We start from the raw sequence: 25,861 nt of genomic DNA on the forward strand, positions 1-25,861 counted from the left end.
TTGAACTTCAGATCTGTTCCCCAAAATATCTGTGCAAAACAAAACTCTCCCTTGCAAGTCTCTGGGCTACTGCAATTTTTGGTTTCAGAAAAAAAAAGTCCTTGCTCACAGTGGAGGTCTTCTCACAGCATTCTTTTTTGCTCCTCCAGCTTCAAGCTATTTAAAATCTAGAATATTCTTGTTAGTGATTATCCATTTCCCTGAGTAAATACAAACTTTGGCATAAATTACCCCCCACCAAAAATGAGGCCAAACCACATGCCTTCAAGCTATTTAAAATCCAGAATATTCTCGTTAGTGACTGTCCGTTTCCCTGAGTGACTACAAACCTTGGCACAAATTACCCCCCGCCAAAAATGAAGCCAAACCACAGGCCTTGCTATTAGGCCCCAGCGGATGCCTGCATGTGGTCAGTTTTTTAAAGGTCAAAGGTCACTCCCCATCCCTGATTGCACCAGGCACTAGCTGAGCGAGTTACTTCTCTGAGCTTTTGCTTCCTCTCTCAAAAGGGATAAAAATATCAATCTACTCACATGACAGTGAGAATAAAATTATGGAAAGCTTATACGCTTGGCTAATTAACGGCCCCCACTGTCCCTTTGTGGTAGATTTGATGATCCTAATCTAAAAAATTCCTAGGTAGGAGAAACAAAAAAAAGTTTGCATTTCAGGGTAAGTAAAAGTCCTCAGCATCTCCTCCTAGGAATTTGGAGCTGATGTTCTTTGCACAGCTGCCTCTCGCTTCGCTTATTTGCCTGTAAGCCACTTTTTTCCATTTTTCTTGCCTTTCTGGTTTATAACTTTTTTTTTTTTTTAAGGGTTCTAAGATTTCAGTATCTGGTTCATAGTGTTAAAGCAATTATGAAAATGTGTAGCTGTACTTACAAATTTCTGAGTCAAGAGTAGAACTGAGCCGCTTGCCAACCCTTGTGCCATGCAGCCTCAGTCTCTGTTCCTCTTTTCCATCCCCAGTGCTACGCCCAAGGTCAAGGCCCTAGGACTCATTCCTTGCTCACTTACACAGAAAACCCCTTGTCCCTCCCTCATGTGCCTGACTGATGTTTTATTCCTTTATTCCTCCACATTTCTCAGTCCTTTACCCTTGTCAGAAGAATTCATCACAAAATCCAGAACACATATGCTCAGACATGAAGAGTGAATGATTATGGTGACGGTCATGTCAATCACAGCAGCAACAACCTGTGCTTCCATAGCTCTGACCACATCAGGCACTTGTTTACATTCTTTATTTGTTCATTCTGAGAGAGAGAGAGAGAGAGACAGAGAATGCACGCACAAGTGGGGGCAGAGACACAGAGAATCATAAGCAGACTCCAGGCCCAATGTGGAGTCCAATGCAGGGCTCGATCTCATGTCCCTGAGAGCATGACCTGAGCTGAAACCAAGAGCTGGAAGCTGAACTGATTGAACCACCCAGGCGCCCATCGTCCATACTGTTTTTCTTTCTTTCTTTTTTTTTTTTAATTAACAGATAATGTATTATTTGTCCCAGGGGTACAGGTCTGTGAATCATCAGGCTTACACCTTTCACAGCACTCACCATAGCACATACCCTCCCCAATGTCCATAACCCAGGCACCTATTTCTCCCCCTTCACCCTCCAGCAACCCTCAGTTTGTTTCGTGAGATTAAGAGTCTCTTATGGTTTGTCTCCCTCCCCAGTCCCATCTTGTTTCCTTTTCTCCCTCCCTTCCCCCCAGCAACTCTCCACCCTGCCTCTCAAATTCCTCATATCAAAGAGATCGTTGATAATTGTCTTTCTCTGATTGATTTATTTCACTTAGCATGATACCATCTAGTTCCATCCATGTCATTGCAAATGGGAAGATTTCATTTTATTTGATGGCTGCGTAGTATTCCATTATTCTTCTTTATCCATTCCATAAATGGAATCCATTTATTCCACATCTTCTTTATCCATTCATCTGTTGAGGGACATCTAGGTTCTTTCCACAGTTTGGCTAATGTGGACATTGCTGCTATATACAGTGGGGTGCATGTGCCCCTTCAGATCATTACATTTGTATCTTCAGGGTGAATACCCAGTAGTGCAATTGCTAGGTCGTCGTAGGATATCTCTATTTTCAACTTTTTGGGGAACCCCCATACTGTTTTCCAAAGTGGCTGCACCAGCTTGCATTCCCACCAACAGTGTAGGAGGGTTCCCCTTTCTCCACATCCTTGCCAGCATCTGTCATTTCCTGACTTATTAATTTTAGCCATTCTGACTGGTGTGAGGTGGTATCTCACTGTGGTTTTGATTTGTATTTCCCTGATGCCAAGTGATGGTGAGCACTTCTTCATATGTCTGTTGGCCATTTGGATGTCTCCTTTGCAGAAATGTCTGTTCATGTCTTCTGCTCATTTCTTAATTGGATTATTTGTTCTTTGAGTGTTGAGTTTGATAAGTTCTTTATAGATTTTGGATACTAGTCCTTTATCTGATATGTCATTTGCGAATATCTTCTCCCATTCTGTTGGTTGTCTTTTGGTTTTGTTGACTGTTTCTTTTATTGCACAAAAGCATTTGATCTTGAGGAAGTCCCAAGAGTTCATTTTTTCCCTTGCTTCCTTTGCCTTTGGCAATGTTTCTAGGAAGAAGTTGCTGCGGCTGAGGTCAAAGAGGTTGCTGCCTGTGTTCTCCTCAAGGATTTGGATGGATTCCTGTCTCACATTGACATCTTTCATCCATTTTGAGTCTATTTTTGTGTGTGGTATAAGGAAATGGTCCAGTTTCATTCTTCATGTGGCTGTCCAATTTTCCCAACGCCATTTGTTGAAGAGACTTTTTTCCATTGGACATTCTTTCCTGCTTTGTTGAAGATTAGTTGACCATAGAGTTGAGGGTCTATTTCTGTGCTCTCCCTTTTGTTCCATTGATCTGTTTCTGTTTTTGTGCCAGGACCATACTGTCTTGATGATTACAGCTTGAAGTCTGGAATTGTGATGCCACCAACTTTGGCTTTCTTTTTCAACATTCCTCCGGCTATTCAGGGTATTTTTCATTCCATATAAATTTTGGGATTATTTCTTTGAAAAAAGTTGGTGGTATTTTGATCGGGATTGCATTAAACATATAGATTGCTCTAGGTAGCATAGACATTTTCACAATATTTGTTATTCCAATCCATGAGCATGGAATGTTTTTCCATTTCTTTGTGTCTTCCTCAATTTCTTTCATGAGTACTTGAAAGTTTTCTGAGTACAGATTCTTTGCCTCTTTGGTTAGGTTTATTCCTAGGTATCTTATGGTTTGGGGTGCAATTATAAATGGGATCAACTCCTTAATTTCTCTTCTGTCTTGGTGTTGGTGTGTAGAAATGCAACTGATTTCTGTACATTGATTTTATATTCTGACACTTTACTGAATTCCTGTATGAGGTCTAACAGTTTTGGAGTGGAGCCTTTTGGATTTTCCACATAAGGTATCATATCATCTACAAAGAGAGTTTGACAACTTCTTTGTCAATTCAGATGCCTTTTATTTCCTTTTGTTGTCTGATTGCTGAGGCTAGGACTTCTAGTACTCTGCTGAATAGCAGTGGTGATGGTGGAGAGCCCTGCTGTGTTTCTGACCTTAAGGGAAAAGGTCTCAGTTCTTCCCCATTGAGAATGATATTCACTGTGGGTTTTTCATAGATGGCTTTGATGATATTGAGGTATGTAACCTCTATCCCTACACTTTGAAGAGTTTTGTTTGGTTTTTTTTTTTAAAGATTTTATTTATTTTATTTGACAGAGATCACAAGTAGGCAGAGAGGTAGGCAGAGAGAGAGAGAGGAGGAAGCAGGCTCCCCACTGAGCAGAGAGCCCGATGTGGGGCTCGATCCCAGGACCCTGGACTCAGGACCCTGGGCTCATGACCTGAGCCAAAGGCAGACGCTTAACGACTGAGCCACCCAGGCGCCCCCACTTTGAAGAGTTTTGACCAAGAAAGGATGCTGTACTTTGTCAGTTGTTTTTTTCAGCATCTATTGAGAGTATCATATGGTTCCTGTCCTTTCATTAATGTGTTGTATCACATTAATTGATTTGCAGATATTGAACCAACCCTTGCAGCCCCGGAATAAATCCCACATGGTCATGGTGAATCATCCTTTTAATGTACTGTTGGATCCTATTGGTTAGTATTTTGGGGAGAATTTTTGCCTCTGTGGTCATCAAGAATATTGGCCTGTAATTCTCCTTTTGGGTGAGGTCTTTATCTGGTTTTGGGATCAAGGTAATGTTGGCCTCATAAAATGAGTTTGGAAGTTTTCCTTCCATTTATATTTTTTGGAAGAGTTTCAGGAGAATAGGTATTAATTCTTCTTTCGGTGTTTAGTAGAATTCCCCTGGGAAGCCATCTGGCCCTGAGCTCTTGTTTTTTGGGAGATTTTGGATGACTGCTTCAATCTCCTTACTCATTATGGATCTGTTCAGGTTTTCTATTTCTTCTTGGTTCAGTTTTGGTAGTTTATACGTCTCTAGCAATGCATCCATTTCTTTCAGATTGTCAAATTTGCTGGTGTATGGTTGCTTATAATTTGTTCTTATAATAATTTGTATTTCCTTGGTGTTGGTTGTTACCTCTCCTCTTGCATTCATGATTTTATTAATTTGGGTCCTTTCTCTTTTCTTTTTGATAAGGCTGGCCAGGGGTTTATCAGTCTTATTAATTCTTCCAAAGAACCAATTCCTAGTTTCGTTGATTTGTTCCACTGTTCTTTTTGTTTCTATGTCATCAATTTCTGCTCTGATCTTTATGATTTTTCTTCTCCTGCTGGGTTTAGGCTTTCTTTGCTGTTGTTTCTCCAGCTCCTTCAGGAGTAGGGTTAGGTTGTACTTGAGACCTTTCTTGTTTCTTGAGGGAAGACTTGTATTGCTATATACTTTCCTCTCAGGACTGCCTTTGCTGTGTCCCAAAGATTTTGAACAGTTGTGCTTTCATTTTCATTTGTTTCCATGAATTTTTTTTTTAATTCTTCTTTAATTTCCTGGTTGACCCATTCATTCTTTAGTAGGATGCTCTTTAGCCTCCGTGTATTTTAGTTCTTTTCAACTTTCCTCTTGTGGTTGAGTTTTAGTTTCAAAGCATTGTGGTCTGAAAATATGCAGGAAATGATCCCAGTTTTTTGGTACTGGTTGAGACCTGATTTGTGACCCAGGATGTGATCTATTCTGAAGAAGGTTCCATGTGTATGCAAATATGTATTCTGTTGCTTTGGGATGGAATGTTCCGAATATATCTGTGATGTCCATCTGGTCCAGTGTGTCATTTAAGGCCTTTATTTCCTTGTTGATCTTTTGCTTGGATGATCTGTGCATTTCAGTGAGGGGGGTGTCAAAGTCCCCTACTATTATCATATTATTGTTTATGTGTTTCTTTGATTTTATTAATTGGTTTATATAGTTGGCTGCGCCCATGTTAGGGGCATAGACATTTAAAATTGTTAGGGGCGCTTGGGTGGCTCAGTGGGTTAAAGCCTCTGCCTTCGGCTCAGGTCATGGTCCCAGGGTCCTGGGATTGAGTCCCACATCGGGCTCTCTGCTCGGCGGGGAGCCTGGTTCCTCCTCTCTCTCTGCCTGCCTCTCTGCCTACTTGTGATCTCTGTCTGTCAAATAAATAAATCTTTAAAAAAATAAAAAATAGAATAAAATAAAATTGTTAGATCGTCTTGTTGGACAGACCATTTAAGTCTGATATAGTGTCCATCCTCCTCTCTTATTATAGTTTTTGGCTTAATATCTAATTTATCTGATATAAGGATTGCCACTCTAGCTTTCTTTTGATGTCCATTAGCATGGTAAATTGATTTCCACCATCTCACTTTAAATCTGGAGGTGTCCTTGGGTCTAAAATGAGTTTCTTGTAGACAGCATATCTATGGGTCTTGTTTTTTAATCCATTCTGATAACCTGTATCTTTTGATTGGGGCATTTAGCCCATTTACATTCAGTGTAACTATCAAAAGATATGAATTTAGTGCCATTGTATTGTCTGTAAGATGACTGTTACTGTATATTGTCTCTGTTTCTTTCTGGTCTGTTACTTTTAGGCTTTCTCTTTGCTTAGAGGACTCCTTTCAATATTTCCTGTAGGGCCGGTTTGGTGTTTGCAGATTCTTTTAGTTTTTGTTTGTCATAGAAGCTTTTTATCTCTCCTTCTATTTTCAATGACAGCCTAACTGGATATAGTATTCTTGGCTGCATATTTTTCTCATTCAGTGCTCTGAATATATCATGCCAGTCCTTTCTGGCCTTCCAGGTCTCTATAGATTGGTCTGCTGCCAATCTAATATTTCTACCACTGGATGTTACAGACCTGTTGTCCCGAGCTGCTTTCAGAATTTTCTCTTTGTCACTGAAACTTGTAAGTTTTCCTATTAGATGATGAGGTGTGGACCTATTTTTATTGATTTTGAGGGGGTTTCTCTGTGCCTCCTGGATTTTGATGCTTGTTCCCTTCGCCAAATAAAGGAAATTATGTGCTATAATTTGCTCCAATATACCTTCTGCCCCTCTCCTCCTCCTGCTGCTCCTCCTCCTCCTCCTCCTCCTCCTCCTCCTCCTCCTCCTCTTCTTCTTCTTCTTCTTCTTCTTCTTCTTCTTCTTCTTCCTCTTCCTCTTCTTCTTCTTCTTCTGGGATCCCTATTATTCTAATATTGTTTTATCTTACAGTATCACTTACTTATTCCTCAAATTCTCACCTCTTGGTTCAGTAGTTGTTTGTCTCTTTTTGCTGAGCATCTTTATTCTCCTTCATTTGGTCTTCTATATCACTAATTCTCTCTTCTGTGTCATTTATCCTAGCAGTAAGAGCCTCCATTTTTCATTGCACCTCATTAGTAGCTTTTTTTATTTCAACTTGGTTAGCTTTTAGTTCATTTCTCCAAAAAGGGATTCTCTAGTATCTTCCATGCTTTTTTTAAGCCCAGCTAGCACCTTCGTCATCATCATTCTGAACTCTAATTCTGACATATTACTAATGTCCATATTGATTAGGTCCCTAGCCATCAGTACTGCCTCTTGTTCTTTTTTTTTTTTTTTTTTGTGGTGAGTTTGTCATTTTATCCAGATAAGAATGGATGAATGAGAGAACAAAATACTAAAAGGATAGTAATGACCCCAGAAAAATATACATTTCCAGAAAGTGGTTGATTTTCTGTTCCTATAATTGCTGCTCTTCTTCTCTTCTATCTCCTGTTGAGTTTACAGCTGTTCAGAATGGTTTGATAACCATCTAGCTGAGCTCCTGGGACTTGATGATATTTAGGTGTCTTCCACTGCCTCTATCTTGCTCCTGCCCCCAACCCCATCATCTGTATTCTTTAAATATGTGAGCTTAAGTGAAATACCCACAACAATCCTAGGCAGGTGCTATAATTCTCCTCATTTTATAGAAAACGAAACTGTGACACTGAGGTAAATGACTTGCCCAGGGCTACCAAGTGACTGAGTGGTAAAGCTGGGGTTGGGACCCTGACAGTTTACCTCCAGCATCTGAGCTTTTAACCACTGTGCTGTATTGTTAGCAGGGTCATTTTGAGCTCCACTGCTCTGAAGGTAACTCAACAAGTATCTTTTTAGCATGCCAGCTCTGTGCAGGATACTCAGGAAGGAACTGTGAAAGAAGCAAAAGAGTCTCAGCCCTTGCAGTACTATTTTCCAATCTAACTAAAGAAATGAGACATTGTTGAGTTGAAAGTATTTTGTAGTACAGCTCAGAACAACTCTGGAAGATCAGGAAAGGGAGAAATTCTCGTGGACCATGATAACACAGGAGGTAGAACTTGACTCATTCTTAATGGAATGGGAAAATTGGGAAGGATAGATGTGAGGAGCAGGAGCATGAATTCATCTCCAAGCTAATGACAAGGAGAATCAAAGAGGCTACCTTGACTTTGATAAACAAGTTAATGTTGGGATCTGGGATAGGTAATTTTGCAAAGATGAGAGGAAGATACTATTCTAAAGAGAAGGGATGTGCCTATGATTTCCAGCACCCAGTCCTGTGTTGGGACCTAAAATAGGTTTAAGAATGCATGCTTGTCAAGTCGGAAGGCCTGAGACAGTACAACATCATGACCCATGTAGAAGATGCATATTTCTGTGTCCAGAGCTTTAAGATTTCCTCTTGAAAAGGAGGAGTTCCAAGATGGTAACATAAGTGAGCACCACTTACATCATTTTTAAAAAACACTAATTTCTTAGTTGCAGTTTATATTGAAACTGTTGTTTTTTTTTTATTTAGAAAACAGTAAGAATGGGTCAATATACTTCTTTGTTTGATCCTTATAAGAACTGTCTGAGGTCAATATTATCCTCCATTTGCAGAAAGAACTTAGAGGTCCAGAGTTGAAACTCTTACCCAAGACCTCCACATGTCTCTGTCACTCTTGACTGAAGTCAGAAACATTCCTCTCCACAGCAGCTTCACGTGGTTGGTCATGGAGGTCACTTTGAGAAACAGGCCTACACAAGACAGGGATGGTCATTGTTGAGCCAAGGATTCAGAGGCTATCCTGATGCCACCCCACTCACAGAATTGCTAGAGACTTTCCTTTAGACACCCAGAGCGGCCTCCTTTCAACTAAGAGTACTTTCTCACTATACATTACAAATGCAGATGAGGCAATTTCACCTCAAAGAGCTTATACTTGGTAGGACTGATCCCTGGCACTTTCTCCGAATCCTACTCATAAGGTGGACAAGGGTTGTACTTAAGTAACTAAAACAATTATTTGCACTCTCAGCTGCTCCCTCTTTTCTAGAATGCTGGAGAAGATATGCTCTCCCAAAGAAGCTCTCAAGTAAAGGCCATCAGAAAAGCAAAACTCTTTTATTTTCTAGCTAACTGTATGAGCAAAGAAATAAAGCAATAGGTTTTATTTCAGTAAACCAAAGGGGAAGTGGGGTATGGGTATGGGAGAAAAGCAGCTAGTATTAATATTCCTAATGTGACCACAGGACCATTTTCTATGTAGTCCTTAATTATGCCCCATTCCATGTCCCCTCATTCTCTGATTCTTTAAATTCCAAAACAACCCCAGAGAAATCTTTCTGGTTTTGCTTGGAAAGCAACACTATAGTTCTGTGTGTGTGCATTCTAAAACAGGCCTGCCAAATCCGAAAACGAAATACAAGTTGACAGAAATCAGCTACTAACAAATTAAGTTAATAGAGCAGACGCCTGAAATACAAAGAAAACTTTTTTTTCCCCATGAGTCTCTCTCCGTAGATAGCAAGCTAGATAGAGAGACTAAAGCTGACCTCAGGCTTCACAGCAAAGCCCTTTCTTTTGCCTTGTCATGTTTCCTAGAGAGCCCTGCATGGGAACCCTCTTCAGAACTACTGCTCCTCCTGGTGGCAGCCTCCAAACCCCCAGCTACCAAAGTTGAGGACATACTAAAAGACATAATAAATTGGAAAAAAAGAGTGCTAGACCAAGAATCTCTATTTCAAATTCCAACTCTGCAACCAAATAACACTGTACCTCCTTGAGCTGAAGAGTTTGGTTTGATGAGTATAAATCATTTGTAAGTATATGCAAATTCAGATTTTGTCCCATGTAGGTTTTGTCCCTTAATATTTAAGACTGTTTTTATGAAGGCAAATACTTTATCATCTCTACCTTTGTATATATGTTACATAGAATAAAAGAACATGCAAATGGTAAATCTAGGTCTAGGTTCGTTCCTTTCCACTCTCACTATTCCCATCCTAGTTCAGCCTCATGTGGCTTTTAGCCTGGTGTGAAGGCTCTCCTCCTTCTCTTCATCACCTCTGTAGGAATCTTTTCTGAGCTTCAGACCTGCTCAGAAAGCATTATGCCTCACTCAGTAGCATCCGTAAGTGGTGCAGCTACAAAAGCTATTCCTCCCACCTTAAAAAATGGGTGGTTCAGGCCCACTGTTGGGAGCAGGTTCTATACCTCCTACCTGAGATCAAACAGATATAGTAGTTCTATGAGGCAGGAGAGGAATGATCTGAATGTCGAGATCTAATAAATTGTCAGAGGGCTACAGAGAATTGGCCAATAACATACTCCCCTCTCTTCCTTTCTGACAATTTTTACCACGGTCATCCTTCCTCACATTTAATTTTTCCTTCAGGGTGTCCAACATTACCAACAAAAGCATCACTGGAAATGCCAGAAGATGGTATGGAAATTCCTGCTATACTTTATTTTCACAGCACAGCTTCCTCTGCTGAGTAGGAAAACCTACTTCAGCTGGGTTTTAGACGTGGATAAGCTGAAATATAAGAAGATGAAGGGATTTGCCAGTGGTGACTACTTAAACAATAGCAGGATCAAAGTTCAGAAGACTGGTCTTCTAGCCTCCTGGTCTGAATGTTCAATTCAAGAAACCTTTCTGTAGGGAAGACAGAGACGGTGCAGGTTTTAGGGAAGCAGGCATCCCAATGGACTTGGGAATTTGGCATATTCTAATCCCTGCCTTTTGAGTGCAATAAAACTGAATAACAATGGACTAAACTCAATCATCATGAGTAGTCAGTTCTATTGATATTTGATTAAGCCTGCTTTTATTATTGCTGTTTGGAAATCATTATGGAGGCATACATGTTCTGGGACATCATCACAATTTAAATCATAGTTAATTTTTAATTTTTTTTAAATCTAAGCCTGAATACCTGAAGAGATTTAGCAATGATAATATAGTTGTGTCTGTTAAGATTCTTTTTTAAGATAGTGACATTGATGAAGTCTTAGAATATAAGTGAGGTTCGGTGGGGTGAGGTTCGGAGCCGATGACCAAGAAAGAATTCTTGAGACATCTTTGGTGCAAAATGGTGGTTTATTAAAGCATGGGGACAGGACCTGTGGGAAGAAAGAGCTCCTGCCCTGGGGCTGTGACTAGTGGTCCCTTATATGCTTGCAAGTTGGGAGGGGGTCAGGGATGGCAGTAAGTCTCTCAGGAATTTTGGAAGCAAGGTTTCCAGGACCTTGAGGGGCTAGCTACTGTTAGGAAAAGGGTTATTCATTACTAGTAATAAAACCTTTGTCATGAGACCCTTTAGAGTGGACCATATGCTTGGGAATGATTGTCAGCACTATATTGGAGGGTTTAGAGATAAATTTTCCAAAGGAATTGCTAAAGTAGACTTATAGGATCCTGGTTGGGGATAGGGGTCAGTCAGGCTAGTATTGCCCTTTGACATAGCAAAACTTTAAGGTGGGGGTAGTTGAGTCCCTAGAGGAATGTCACTCTGCCTGTTTTAAGGGCTTGTCAGTGGGTAAGGAAATTTGATAACTTTTCTTCTGCCTCTGTTTCCCACATCAACATTGTTACCTATTATATAGTTTACCAAAGATAAGAAGTGAGTATTGTCATCTTTCTTTTATTAGCTTCTTTGAAATAGTCTAACATGTAATTGTTTGAGAAAATTCCCTTAGCATTTAATGGATATGTGAATGAATGAGTGGATGAGTTCTACCACAGTCTCTCATGGCCTCTTTCCCAACCCTAACGAAACTTCAGCGCCAGTTCAGTCCCCCAAAAACTTGACTCTCCTCAGCAATTGTGGTGATGGTGTGGAATGGCACCGAATCAAACACAGACCATCCAGAAACTTCCCTTTAGCTGAGGTTTTCTGTTTCCTTCCCCATTTTTACCAGAACTGCATAGTAGATTGAAGATTGATACATGTAAGCCTTGTTTTTCCTCTTTCTTGCCTTCCCTCTGCCAGGAGGTAAGAGTAAGAAATGCAGTCATTTCAAGGCCAAAAATGGAGCTGAGGAAGCATGATCCATTGCCAGATTGGCTGCCCACCTCAGAATAACTAAAAGCTGATGAGAGTCAGTGCCAGAGTGTCAATAACATAGAGTCTGGAGAGGACCCAACAAGAGAGATAGTGAGGAAGGGGAAGAATTGTATAGTGAGAAGAACATGTTGCTGGGGCAGGAGGTCTGACTCCTGATCTGAATTTCACCACCAAGTCTCATGAGTCCTGACATTTTCATGCTTTCCCTCCCCCCTGCAACATTTCCTGAAAAATGACCCCTATTTCCAGCTTATGTCCTGCAGGTGGATGTTGACATGATATTAGGTGAACAGATCTTTGGCCTTGTGAAACTAGGGAGGTAGAAATTATCCCAAAGATGGAAATGACTGATTCTGGAAGCCTCTAAGCCACCTGTAAGGCATTGCTGTAGTATCGAATGGTTTGCTGACCGATGGTTTGCTGACCAATGCACTGGATATCTGAGCTTCCTGTCCTGTCCTTCTGGATTCCCACCTCCACCTAAACAATCCAGTTTTCATCAGCCTCATCAAGTCACTGAGACATAAGTTTAAGTCATCATTAGTCACTAATCTGCTTAACTGCCATGAGGTAGCTAGTGGTTCTTGGAAATGGCATAAATCCAAAAAAGAACAAAGGGAAGACTAAGATTGGAGTGGGTTTTGAAGCTCTTGCTAGGCACTCACAATGTGATGCTTGTAATTCTTTTCAGGGAAAGCAAAATATTGGAACTAGATGGTGATTACTCTGGAATTTTCTACCGTTGTCTTAAAGGGCGGGTTTTGCCTTTATTTTACTGACCTTTTTTTTTTTAAGATTTTATTTATTTATTTTACAGAGAGAGAGATATCACAAGTAGGCGGAGAGGCAGGCAGAGAGAGAGAGGAGGAAGCAGGCTCCCCACTGAGCAGAGAGCCCGATGCAGGGCTCGATCCCAGGACCCCGGGATCATGACCTGAACTGAAGGCAGAGGCCCCAATACACTGAGTCATCCAGGCACCCCTTTACTGACCTTTTCTACAAAGAGTCCTTTATTAAGTTTTATGGGAAACAATAAATCTAAGTTTTATACCCCATGAATGGATATATGTATGACTACCTAGAATTGAGAGGTAGTTAGACATAGGATTTCCTTCAAACATGTGCATCAGTATCCTCTTCTCAATATTTGACTCTTGGCTTACTCTCACACAACTCCAGGCCTTTACTCCAGATGCTTTTCTCCATGTCTGGAAACCCTACCTACTTTCCACCATCCAACAAAGCTCTACCCCTCCTTCCTTTTCCTTAAGAAGCCTTTCCCAAATCCACCTGCACCATTCATTCCAGCATCTCCTCTCATCCATGATGTGGATGTTATATGTATTCAGCAAACATATACTATCTAATCCAACTGGCATTTTTAGATCAAATAATTAACAAGCTGCACAGGCAATCAAAAACCTCATTTGGGGCTGCTAGCAGAATCCCATCAATCAAAGTGGCAAGAGAGCCTGGGTTCCTGAGTATCACTGTGGCTGGTTTGTCTCTGTTTTAAAAACAGGGTCCCAGGGGCACCTGGGTGGCTCAGTTAAGCTCCAACTCTTAATCTCAGCTCAGGTCTTGATCTCAGGGTCATGAGTTCAAGCCCCATGTTGGGGATAGAGGGTACCTTAAATGTAAAAATAAAAATAAAACAGGGTTCCTTCCTGCCTTACCAGTAGTGAATGCCAGAAAGGAGTCAACTGACCTGATTAGGTCTCTATTTCTTTTCTGTTGCTCCAGGATTCTTCTGCAGCCAGATGATTCCTTACAGATCCTGGCACCAGTGGAAGCTGATGTGGGTTTCTACACTTGCAATGCCACAAATGCCTTGGGCTATGACTCTGTCTCCATTGCCGTCACGTTAGCAGGTAACATGAAAATTCTGTGTGGTTCGATTTGGAGTGACACCATGGGTGCCTAAGATTTGCCAAGCAAGTCCAGGAACACATAGATAAAAGAAATTCAAAGCTGCCTTCAGAGAGGTTATAGCCTATAATTATAATTAAGTGGAGATGAAGTATAATAAGAGGTAGAATGAAATACATGGTATAAATGATAACCTAAGAGTGTGCACAGACATTCATTTCATCTGGGAGATTTTAGAGTCAGAACGAGTGGGTTTTGATAAGCAGAGATGGGGCAATATTCCAGGAAGACAGAGCAACATGAACAAAGGAGTTGTGTACAAGTAAGTAACATGTTCAGGAACATGAGTTGTGACCTGAGATTTTGAATGCTCATTTGGGATCCTATCATTTCTCCTTGTTACACGTGTTGCGAAGAAGTCTTGAAGACCCACAGGTCATTGGAATTCCTCAGTCATGGTTTGGAGCAGGAGTCTTCTTCTTTCTGGTTCTGTTTTATGTCAACCTCTTGCTCTAACACACCTGCCCACACTTTCCCTTTATCCGTAAGGTTAGACAAACATTCTGCACATGGTGATTTAAGAAAACTGCTGTATAAAGTACAGTGTCTCCCAAGATTGTGGTCTTGTCATCATGTACTTTATAAAAAACCTCTCAACACAGGACACAAATCCTTGCCTTCGAAACGAGAAAAGACCTAGGTACCAACTGTATCAGTGCCCTCATTTCTTAGAGGCCAGGTCCCGTAACCTGAGGTCATGTAACCACTCAGCTAGTCATGGAGGTAAGAAGGGAACCGAGGCCTCCTGACTCCGCTCATTGTTCCTTCCATTTTCCCAATGATCCTGCCGAAGTAGGATCCTCTTTCTCAGATCTGGCCCATGCAGTCTTTCTGGCGGTACGTTGCATGTGTTTGTCTTTATTCTTTTCAATTGCTGCTCCCGTCAGATGATTCAGTAAATGCTAGAAAAGCCAACGTCACCCCACACTGACCTCATCGGTCCATGCTGGGATTATGTTGTCACACTGTTCTCTAATCACACATGCTACTCCCTTGCATATCTGTTTAGCAACAGCATTTCTGCCCCCATGACCTAAGGCTGGTCTGGAAAGGGACCTTTAGCAGGAGGCTTTCCAGGGAAGATGAAAGTCAGCAGTGAATAAGGCAAGCTAAGATCACCCTGGGGTGGATTAAAGACTGATATTATTAATGCCTATTTTTTTGAGCAGAACATTTGCTTTCCTCCTAATGTATTCCAGTTACAGTCTTCATTCCCCTCCTTGTACAGAGTCCAGATGCTCAGCACCAATCTCTTAAAAGCTCTTCTGCCTTCCACACTCCAACCTGCCTTTCACAAGGGCACTGCTGACATCCTTCCAATAGCTGGCAAACAATGGCTCTTAGAGGATTAAGTCTCTTATTTATATTTATCCAGATATGGTTCAGCTCCATCACAGACTGAATGCCCTTGTTCACCTGAATTTAATACGATTAATGGAAACCTGTCTGGAATTAAGTAAGGCAATTGTAACATCAAACTTGTCTTCAGCTCTTTGAAGAAGACCTAGTGGAGGCTGCCAAAGTGTTCAAAGCCAGAAAAAAGAGAGCAGCCAATGACGCACCGGGTAATGGGAGGAAAGGGGCTGACCGATGAAGTAGATCACAAACACCACACCTAGGACCTAGGGGACTGGGTCCTTGTACTTCAGTGCTGGGCTTTGTTTAGGTCTGCTGATGAATCTAGTGGTCCCACTAAAAATTAAGGCTCAAAATGCGTTTTAATATATTGCCTTGCGATTGGATTTGTGTCTTTACCTGGGATGATCATCTAAACCTGTGGCATATTAGCTACTGTTCTTAGCATACCCTCCACCAAGTACCATGGGACATTTAGCAATAAATAAGGCCTGAATTTTGTGCTCCATAATGCATACAGACTAGTCAAGGCAACCAAGGCATACAGGACTACCTAGAATGGATAGTTATAGTTTCCTTTAAATGTATGCATCAAGGTCCTTTGTAGTGGCGTATAAAACACCCACATATATATATACACTAAATTTAAGGGGAAATTATTTATCCCTAAAAGGGTCGAGCATTTATAAATTTGCTGACCGATGATGCTGCTTCCCTTGAATGAAGTCTATAACCTCCCTGGGTTTTCATTCTCATTTAGAAAAATGAAATTAATAATATCTTATGGGATCATGTTGAGTTAAACAAGATTGCGCATGTGAAAAAGCACTTAACCCCATGCCAGGCATCAGTAAATGTTTTGTTTTCCTTCTCTAGCTTTGCTAAAATGAAACACATCCTGAAAGCCATTCTAAAATGTGTAAAACATTAGTCCAACTTGGCTTCCCTGTATTTTTCATTATAAGTCTTCGCACTGAGATTTTTCCTGTATGGATTTAGGAACTGATTCAGCCCAAATGCAGTCTAATCTTCATGGTAAATCTCTGTGCTTCTGGACTTCTAAAAACATTGCAGACTTTTTGCCTTAACTTCAATATGGATGTCAGACCAAAAAGGGGAAAAATACCTTTTTGAGGCTCAAGATACTGAGGTGTGTCCATGATTTTGTAAGGAAGGATGAACTTTGGTCTTGCCAGTGTGCTTAAGTTGACTAGAGGTGGGGAGACTTCATAGTAATTCAAGGGAGCAGGCAAAGCATGACAGTTAAGCCTAAGGGCTCTGCAGCCTCCTGGTCTGGATCGGAATCCTGGCTCTGTCACTTCCTGGATGTATAACTTCAAGCACTTCTTTGCTCTCTTTGACTTGGCTTCTTCATTTGTAAATGGTAATAAAAATAGTACTTGATTCGGACAGTTCCTGTGAGACTCAATAGAAAATGCTTATAATTGTGCACTCCATATTTGTTAGTTATTATTATTGTGAAAAAATGCTTAAAATAAAAGCTGAATTATTTTTATAGGAGAGGAGACTCCTTTTCAGAGAATAGAATGCTCACAAGCCCTTTGGAGGGCACCGTACCCTCAATGTCTCCATGCCAGCCCAGGAACTTGGATTAGCCATCTAGAAAGGGCTGAACTTCCTGGATTTAGAAGGGAGACACCTTGAGATAAGGAATACTTCACATGGGCCTGATGAACTCTTAGTGGTCCACAACCTTGGCCCACAACCTCTTCCACCAAGTTACCCCATCCTCTGGAGTGACTGTGTTGCCAATTCTGCCTCTCAGATTCCTTTTAGGTCTGTTGCTACTCTGTACGCAGTTTTTCTTTAAACATGTAAACACCATTCAACTTCAGACATGCTAGACAAACGCTTCCTTGGCCTGCCTTCTTTGGTCCTGTAAAATACTGTCTTCAGTATCCTTTTGCTTTCCTCCAAACTCATCCATTACCTGATTTGTCTGTCTCAGAGACTTGAGGGTACTTTGTAAGTGTGTGTCAGCATGAAGACAGCTAGCGTCTCCCTGTCCACCTCCCTGGTTCAGAACGGAAGCTCACAGCCAGGTAGACACAGGGCCACAAGATTCCTTTCTGTCCTGAACCGACTTAATTGGATACCTCTTTCACTGCTTAGAATGTAGAGGACAGTAGCATACCATGGATGGGTGGGTTATAGCAGGTAGGAAGGAGTATAGGAATGCCCCCAAAAGGTCACATACCTAACATTTTGAAGTATTGATTATTTTATATCCACTATAGATGGCTCTAGGTAAAGGAGAGTTTCTGGTGTGTACAGAGATGGGCACAAAGATTGGAGAGCCATCTTAACTAGTCAGATTCAACACTCAGCCAGGTTGCTCAGGAACCTTCCAATCTGAATGGCAAAGGCAGGGTTTTGAAGGAAAGCAGTAGTTTCCTGGTAAATTGCTTCAGTCTGGCTCAGTGGAGTTGAGCTCTACTTACCAATGCAGATGAGTCCTGTCCAGGTGTAGACCATGGATGAGGTCATTGCCATAAGGGAAAAGTTTTTGGTTGTCATTGATTTTATAAGATCACAAAAGAGATACTGTAAGCCCTGCCTGACATCATCACTGGAAAATGAGAAGAAGATGAGAGATGAGCATATCTTTCATTGAAAGGCGAGAATACAGATGAGCTCATCTGAAGTTTTCTCAGGAAGAGAGAGACAGAAAATATTTCTCTTTTCCTGGCATGCTTTTCTGCTTTTTTATGAGTTGAATAGCTGACACATACTGTGTCTAATAAGGAGATCACAGAAAATAAAATATAAAGGAAAATAAAAATAAAAGGCCATTGTCCTTGAAATTCATCTTTCTTTACCCCCTCCCCATCATGATTTAGCAGCTGCAGTAAAAGACAAGTAGTTTTGTAAGGCTTTTATAACACAATTCTTTTCAGATTGGCATTTCTGAAAATTTATCCAGCAATTCTGTTAACCAGAGAAGAACTTTGCCTCACAGACAGACTCAGAGAGAGTCCTATCACCAGTGGCAAAGATAGACAAAGGCAGGTTTTCTCCAGTGCATTAGATGAGACGGAAAAGTAGATATGTTTGGCTCTATTTCATATGGTGCTCTGAACAACAGGAAAATGGCCACTGGCTAATCCAAGTTGCCATCAAGAGATCTTATTATCTGATATACTACCGAGTAATCAACATCCTCAAGTTTTGTTCAGTAGGTACAAATGTGGACCATGCCTGCTAAAGAGCCCCAGCTTTTCTAGAACTTAGATAAAATGGATAAGAATAGAGCAGGAGAATAAGAATAGAGCAGCTTGCTCTGCTCTTCAGTGGAATAAAGGAAACAAAGAAGTACCAATGATCCAAGCTAGTCCACCTCAGATTCTGAAAAGGCAATTTTCACGTCTATCCAAAGGAATGAGGGAAGGATGCATGGTCGGACAGATAGTGGGATTTAGCATATCCTGGGTTAGTCATTTCTAGGACAGGCTGCAGCATCACGTGTTTGTACTAGGTATGAGGTCCCTTGTCAGGGGTCCTGCACTGGAGTTAACTTTTTAAGAAATGACTGTTTTCCAGAGTGGCTGCACCATTTTACATTTCCACCAGCAAGGTATGAGGGTTCCAGTTTCTCCACGTCCTCAATAATGCTCCTTATCATCCTTTTTTTTTATTGTAATCATGCTCATGAATGAGAAGTCCTATTTCACTGTGATTTTAGTTTATATTTCTCTAATGATTAATGATGTCAAGTATTTTTTTGGTGCTGATTTGTCATTTATAGATCTTTTTCGTTGTAGTGATAACTTAGTTAAAAAAACACAAATATATAATCTTATGATTCCATAGGTCAAATTCTCGTATAGTCTCAGAAGATAAAATCAAGATGTCAACAGGCTGCATTCCTTTCTGAAAGCTCTAAGGGAGAATTTTTTTCTTCTTTTGTTCATTTAGGTTGTTGGCAGTACTTAGTCCCTTGCAACCCAGGACTCTGGTTCCCGTTTTGTTGCTGACTGTGAATGGAGCACCATTCCCAGATTCTAGAAGCTATTGCATTCCTTGGCATTTGGCCACCTTTGTCCATCTTCAAAGCTAGAAATGGCAGGCTGAGCCCTTCTCATGTTGCTTCTCTCTGACAAACTTCCTGTGTCTCCCTCTTCTGATTTTAAGGGCTCGTGTGACAGACTCGGCCCACCTAAATAACCTAGAATGATCTCTGTATTTTAAGGTCAGCTGATTAGCAACCTTAGTTTCCTTTTGCCTTGTAGGATAACAAAGACACTGATTCTATGGACTGCATATAGGCATCTTGGGATGGGGCATTATTCTGCCTACCATACCTTATCTGAAGGGCACAGCTCATTTTCATTGAACTATTGCCATAGAAAAATGCAAATTTAATGTAGATAGACTTTCTAACTTTTCCAGACAAGCCAAACGTTTCAAAATATTCACACATACACACACACACACACACACACACAGACACACACACATACACAGACACACACACACACACACACACAATTTTAATCTCTCCATTTTTTTACTGAGCCCAACTAATTCAAACTTGTAAAAAATTATTTTGGGGCTAAACACATCTGTGCTATGAACATAGCCTGGAGGTTACCAGTACCCTCCAGTCAAATCTTCCATTTTCTGTATTTTCTGATCAGCTATTACACCACATTTCCCGGTGTAGTCAGAGTATTACACAAAGGGTAATAATATATTTTATTAGATTATACTAACTAAAACCATGTAATGATTTGGATGAAAGAGAAACATTTATTTTTTTACTATTACAAAAAAGGAAGCTTATTGTAATCATGGAATAAGTAAGATTCTAAGGCAAATATCTGCCTCATTACAAAATTTAGAAGCAGATTTTGAACTATAAATCTGTGTCCTTTTTATAAACAGGGGGGTTTTAAATAGATACACTTTTGGGTCTCTTGAAGACCAGAAAGTTTTATGAATTTCTTACATACAAATCAAGAAGAGCAGTCCCTCCACCTGCTATACACTTCCCTTACCTGAAATTCTAACGTTTACAAATTTCCTTCCTTTTACTTTGGGAGACTAGAAGAAATATAGCTTTTGCCAGTAATGCCTTAGAAAAATAACAGGTGAGAGGAAAGGTTCCCAGAGGACTGGTGATGAGAAAGGGTACCAGGTAAGCAGAGTGGACTGAAGGTTCAGATGCCAACTCTCAAGGCAGGAGGTAGAAGTGAAGTGAAGGAGACCCTACATGAGAGACTGCAGGACAGGAAGGAGTTAAAAATCCCTTAGCTATAAAATGTGAAAGGCATTTGGAAGGAGAACCAGACTAAGAAAAAAAAAAAAAAATCATGCATTTCAATATAACTATTATCTATAACAAAGCGACTCTTGTTGAAATGGCCAGGTAGCCAGATCTTGAGAAGTTTCTGACCAGCATGGGATGGTAACTAGTAATAGTATCTGTATCTGTCATTACTCATTTCAGATGTGTAAGATGTTGTTGGCCTTTATAAGGGCTTTCATGGGATCACACTGATTGTGGCCCCTTAAACTCTATTTAACTCATGAGTCTCAAAATCTTCAACTGGGAATTCTCACCTCAGGGAGTTTTTGCAGACTTAACTCCAGTGGCCCTTATTAGAATCCTGTGATAAATTGCAGAAGCCAGTATTTCTTACAGCGTTGTTTGCATATTCTCACTTACTACAAGGCATTACCCATTGTTGAACGCTGGATCAAATGCAGTTGTTTTAGTTTTAGCTGTTGAAAGTATGTGAAATTTGTAAAACGTCTTCACTCTAATATTTTCATTAGTGGGTGTCACTGCCTTGTTCACTTTTCTCTCAAGCTGAGATTTGGGGTCACTGGATATCACAGCTGGTTTCCTGAACATTGACGTGGGGGTCCCCAGCAAGTCAGCCTGGCATACACAATCTCGCAGCTTCTCTGCAAGTAGATACTTTCTGGAGTCTCCAAGGAGACCAGCCCTGGAGTGACGTTTAAGCTCTGTGTGTCTGTCCAGATACTGATGGCAGTTTCAGGAGAATCCATTGTATTGAAATTACTTCTCCTGATTATTCCAAAACCTTCATAGTTCTTCAAAATGGAAGCAATTGAGCTTTTTCTCACCAAAAGATTTGATCCTTCTCTTTCCTGTCCTTTTCCTCTTGCTCTTCTTTACACTGTCCCTTTCTGTCTGTCTTCTTAGTTCATCAACACCCATCGTAACATTTCCTCTCCGTTTTAGCAGAGCTGATGCCGATGATCGCTCACATTTGTTCCAACCTCTCACTGTGCGATGGAATTACTCTAACAGCTTTACATGCATTAGTGTACTTACTCCTCAGCTCTGCAGCTATAGAAGTAGAAAACCAAGGCAGGAATAACTTGCTCAGTCCTCATGCATGTGACCCAGAATCCGTAACTGACTGGTAGTCTAGAAGGACTCTGCCAGTCGCTAGTTTATGCTTCAGAAACTCAAATCTGGCCATTTGGTAGTCTTCAAACCCATTGCCTACAGTACCTGTTTTTGTCACTACCCTGTACCCCAGCAATCCTCAACATGTCTCACCCGGCCTAGGAACTCATGCACATGCGCCTTTTCCAGCAGAGATTACCCCCAGCTCCACAGTCAGAATCACAAGCCTTTGAAGTATGATTCATTTTTGATGGCTACTATTAGCCACCAAATGATGTTTGTGACTCATGTTAGAAATGAAAGAAGATCCATTTGGTTCATTTAATGAGTCAACAAATATCCACTAAGCCTGGGTTAGCATTTGCTGGCCTATGTAACAAACAAAACCATAAATATATGATGGCTGAAATATCATAATTATTTCTTGTTCGCATAAAGTCTAAAATTATTGCTCAAGAGAGTTTTTGTAGATTGGGTCAAGAAGTGGCATATTTCACACAGCCCATCTGCTAGAACTCGTTACCTTGCTCACACATAACTGCAAAGAGTCTGGAAAGTGACCTAGCTGTGTGACAGGAAGAAAAAAGAGTTTGTTTAGTAACAAATCCGTGTCAGCCATGGCTTCTAGAATGGAAGGCATCATGCTGTTAAAAACAAAGTTCCTATTAGCAAAGGCCTGGCCTTGGGCCCTGAGAAAAAGTTACTTAAAATGCTCTCTGTTCTTGGCTGCACTCAAAAACAAACCTTCCATCTCCTCTGGCTCCTCTCTCAATCACCTTTATACTGGGCCAAAGATATTTTTCAGGCACATATGTTCAGATTTTTTCCCATTGGGTTTTGATTTTACCGAGAGTCACACATGTGGGAAAGAGGCACGAGCCAGAGCCCAGACTACAGAGGAATGTATTTGAGCATTTGCTCCTGGGGCTGCTCATTCGTTCATGCCTGTCTCTCCATGGCTCGTCCCTCAGGATGAGGAGAGTGCCTGGGACGCCGAGCATCCCTGCTCTAAAGGCATTAGGAGGAGGCACACCATTGTATACCAGCACACAAGGTTCAGCTATGCCTTCCGTTCATGCTTTGGACAAGGCCTGCCCTGGCTGACCATTAATGAAGCTCTACTTCCCCTGTTCCACATTATTTCTAACCAGAACCATAATCCAAAAGCTAAGGGCTGTGAGATCTGAAGTGAGCAAAAACGATTCTCTTAATGCTTCTGTTTCTGAGTAGGACTCTCTCTGACAAACTTGATGCCTCACATTAGACCCAATAAATGGGAACACTTGCCTCTGTTCCCATCTCCTTGTTTTTCTTGGGCATATAAAACAAGGATAATCTCCTTCTGTATAGATCTTATTCTACTGTAACACAAATTCATAGATTAAACAAAAACGTCATCTAGAAACCCTCTCAGTTACGTCAGGCAGCAGTGCACCTGGGATCTACTGGCTGAGTGCAGTCGCAGAAGGGAGTGGTCACCGGTGGCCCAGGAGCACAGGCCTGAGAGCCCACATTCGGCTCACGCTGCCTAGGCCTGGCGGTCATGGCCCATGCTCAGGACACTTCTGTTTTGTACGAGAGCCTTTTTTAATACAGTATTCTATGACTTTTTGGTTTTTAGCACTGTCCTCCCACAAACATATAATTTCTCATTTCTCTCACCCTCTCTCTGCATCTCTCCTTTTTTGCTTCTTAGTTAACCTCCATAATTAAAGTCAGACTCATTCGTGCTGCTAGAATCAGACACAAACCTAGGCATGGCGTTCTTTAGCAGTGTTCCCTTATTAGGTGATCATCCAGGTGGTCTAAAATAGGCTCATATTTTTGTTGTTGTTGGTTGACCATTAAAATCAGAGCTCCAACATGAAAATTTCAAATAGGGAACTAGTAGTGATCTCTCAAAAGAAATGTCCCCAACTCATCAGGAATCCAAGAAATCAGTTACAGAAAAACCAAGAATGTGACTTGTTGATTATCAGACCTGGCTGTATATCAGAATTACCTATGAAGTTGTTGAAAATACAGATTACAGCTTCTGTTCCAGAATGGACAACTGTATCAAAAGGCTGAACTCTGTCCTAGAGAAGCCTCTAGTTGTGCATCCTGGAATGGGATGGTTATATGCACTGGATGAATCTGTCTCCTTGGCAACCATGATGGAGTAAATCAGAAGGCACCCAAAAGCATCTCATGGTTGCCTTGTTCTTGGGGTAGGGAGAACCTTCATGTCCCAAGTCAAAGTCATGGCTCTGTGTGGTGGTTTTAAAGCACCTGAGATTCAAATGTAGTAGATCTAGAATGGGACTCAATAATATAACAAGCTTTTTCTAATAGATCTAAGAGGCATGGTTAAGAGACATTGTTTTCATTGTATATTTCCATTGATTATAAATACTTGGGTGACTTGTGACTTAACAGTGGATCATGAAGGTAATAAGAAACATACAAGTAGCCTGTGCTGATGACAGCCCCTCCAGTGACAGGACAAAGGCCATTACTTTTGAGCAAAAGCTCAGAATAATTAATTAAGGGCTGAGTTTAATTCAGTGACTTTTGAATTTTATAGCTATATACTTGTGGCTATAAAACCCACTTTTATTATTAAAATTCCTATAGGAAAAATAACTTAGTAATTGTGAGTCTGAAATTCTCTTCTCCCTAACCTACTTTTCTTCACTGGCACCATTGTTTTTATTACACAGTGAGGCAACTTGTAGTATAGCAGAACAGATTATGTTTTTAATAAGTACCCTGGGAGTTCTGAGGCAGCCAGTCCACAGACAAGGATTTGAGATCCCCTATAACAAGCACTGGACCTCAGGTCAAAATCTAGCATCAAGTTTAGTCCTATTCCTTGCTGTTTCATGGCCTTAGACAATCCATGAAGCCTCTCTGAACCTAAGTTCCTTGATTTCATAAAAGAAATACTTGACCCGCCCTGTTGTGAAAGCAAAAACAAATTCAGGTAATGCACATAACACACCACATGCACACATATGTTCACTTATTAGATATTTATTGAGGACCTACCATCTGCCAGAACTCAGTGGTAGGAATGAAAAGAGAACAAGAGAGCAGTGATCCCTGCTTTTATGGAAGCCACATGGTGAGGGATGGAGGACAGGGAATACACAAATAAATTATAAATTCTGATAGTTCTTTGCTTATGAAGAAAATTAAGTTGGTAGCGAGATACATAGCTACTGGCCAGGCATAAAGGGGTATGTGCTTCAGATGGAATGGTTAGGAAAGCTCCTATAGGAGGTGCTACTTGTGCCTGAGGACCAACCGAAGATGACAGTCATGCGGAAGTCTGTAGCTGGAGGATGGCAGGGAAAGAGAAGAGCCATGGTAAATGAGCTGATCTTTTGGAGAAAGGGAGAGAAGGCCAGGATGGCTGGAGCAGTGATAGATGGGGAGTATGGCCTCGGCGAGGTAGGAGAGGTTGACAGCTGAACACGTAGAAGACACGGTTGTTTGGTCATGAAAAGGAGCTTGAAGTTTTGTTCTAATCACACTGATAAAGCACTGGATAATCTAACCCAAGGAGTTACATGATCTGATCCATGTTTGAGAATGATCACTCTGGCTGATGCAGGAAGAGGCTATAGTGGAAGACAAGTGGAAGTGAGACCAGTTGGGCTCTGCAGCAGTCCAGCCAGAGATGGTGGCAGCATCAGATCACAGCGACAGAGGGGAGTGTGGGCTTAGATTCAGGATCTATTTAGAGTTCACACTGGAAAACTTCCTGTAGGCAGGGAGGGGAGGTAGGTAAGCCAAGGTGTATTCAGGACCAGTCCAGGTGCGTTCCCCTATTATCACCTGCATTATTCTCAGAGACCATAGTACAGATTCACTCATCTTCACGTCACCTCATACATGTCTCGAGTATATGGAATATAGGTGAAATAAGGGGAAAGAGCCCTAAACAGTCACGACAGATATGGAGAGCCAATGCACATCTTCAGACCTTACTCAAGTTTCTGCCTTTGAACATAGCTTTAATGAGCTTAATAACCTAGAGCCCTTAAAAGCAGGGAGAGGAAAGGAAAGAGGGACAGCTTGTTATGGGAGACTGTAACAGGGCAAGCAAGAATAATGAGAAATAGGTGAAGGAGAAAACAAGAAGTAAAAAGCATAAAAAATGGGTTAAAGGATTGAATTAAATTATGCTTTTCTTCACAGTTAATGAAGGCACAGAAGGGTGAATACCATCATAGAGGGTCCTGCCTATAAAATGGTTAAAACAAAACTAAATCCATTTGGCTTACAAAGAATTAAGCATAGGGTATATAAAAATGATTTCACGTGGACCTTATTTCCCCCAAAGTGCTCAATAAATGATTCTTTTCATTGTATTTTGTGGTCAGGTACCTAAAGCGGTGG

General features: G+C 41.0%; 1 protein-coding gene across 1 annotated transcript in view; it reads left to right on the top strand.

Moving 5' to 3' along the window:
- The window catches only part of LOC111156589 (ADAMTS like 1), a 934,723-nt gene that overhangs the window by 821,133 nt on the left and 87,729 nt on the right, over nt 1-25,861 (top strand). Inside the window, exons 21-22 of the mRNA XM_022517576.1 lie at nt 12,051-12,106; nt 13,531-13,658. Coding sequence (XP_022373284.1) covers nt 12,051-12,106; nt 13,531-13,658 — 184 coding nt within the window. The remainder of the gene's footprint in view (nt 1-12,050; nt 12,107-13,530; nt 13,659-25,861) is intronic.

The sequence above is a fragment of the Enhydra lutris genome, unplaced genomic scaffold (assembly GCF_002288905.1).
Source record: "Enhydra lutris kenyoni isolate GAN:26980312 unplaced genomic scaffold, ASM228890v2 scaffoldscaffold47, whole genome shotgun sequence".
Taxonomy (NCBI): Eukaryota; Metazoa; Chordata; class Mammalia; order Carnivora; family Mustelidae; genus Enhydra; species Enhydra lutris.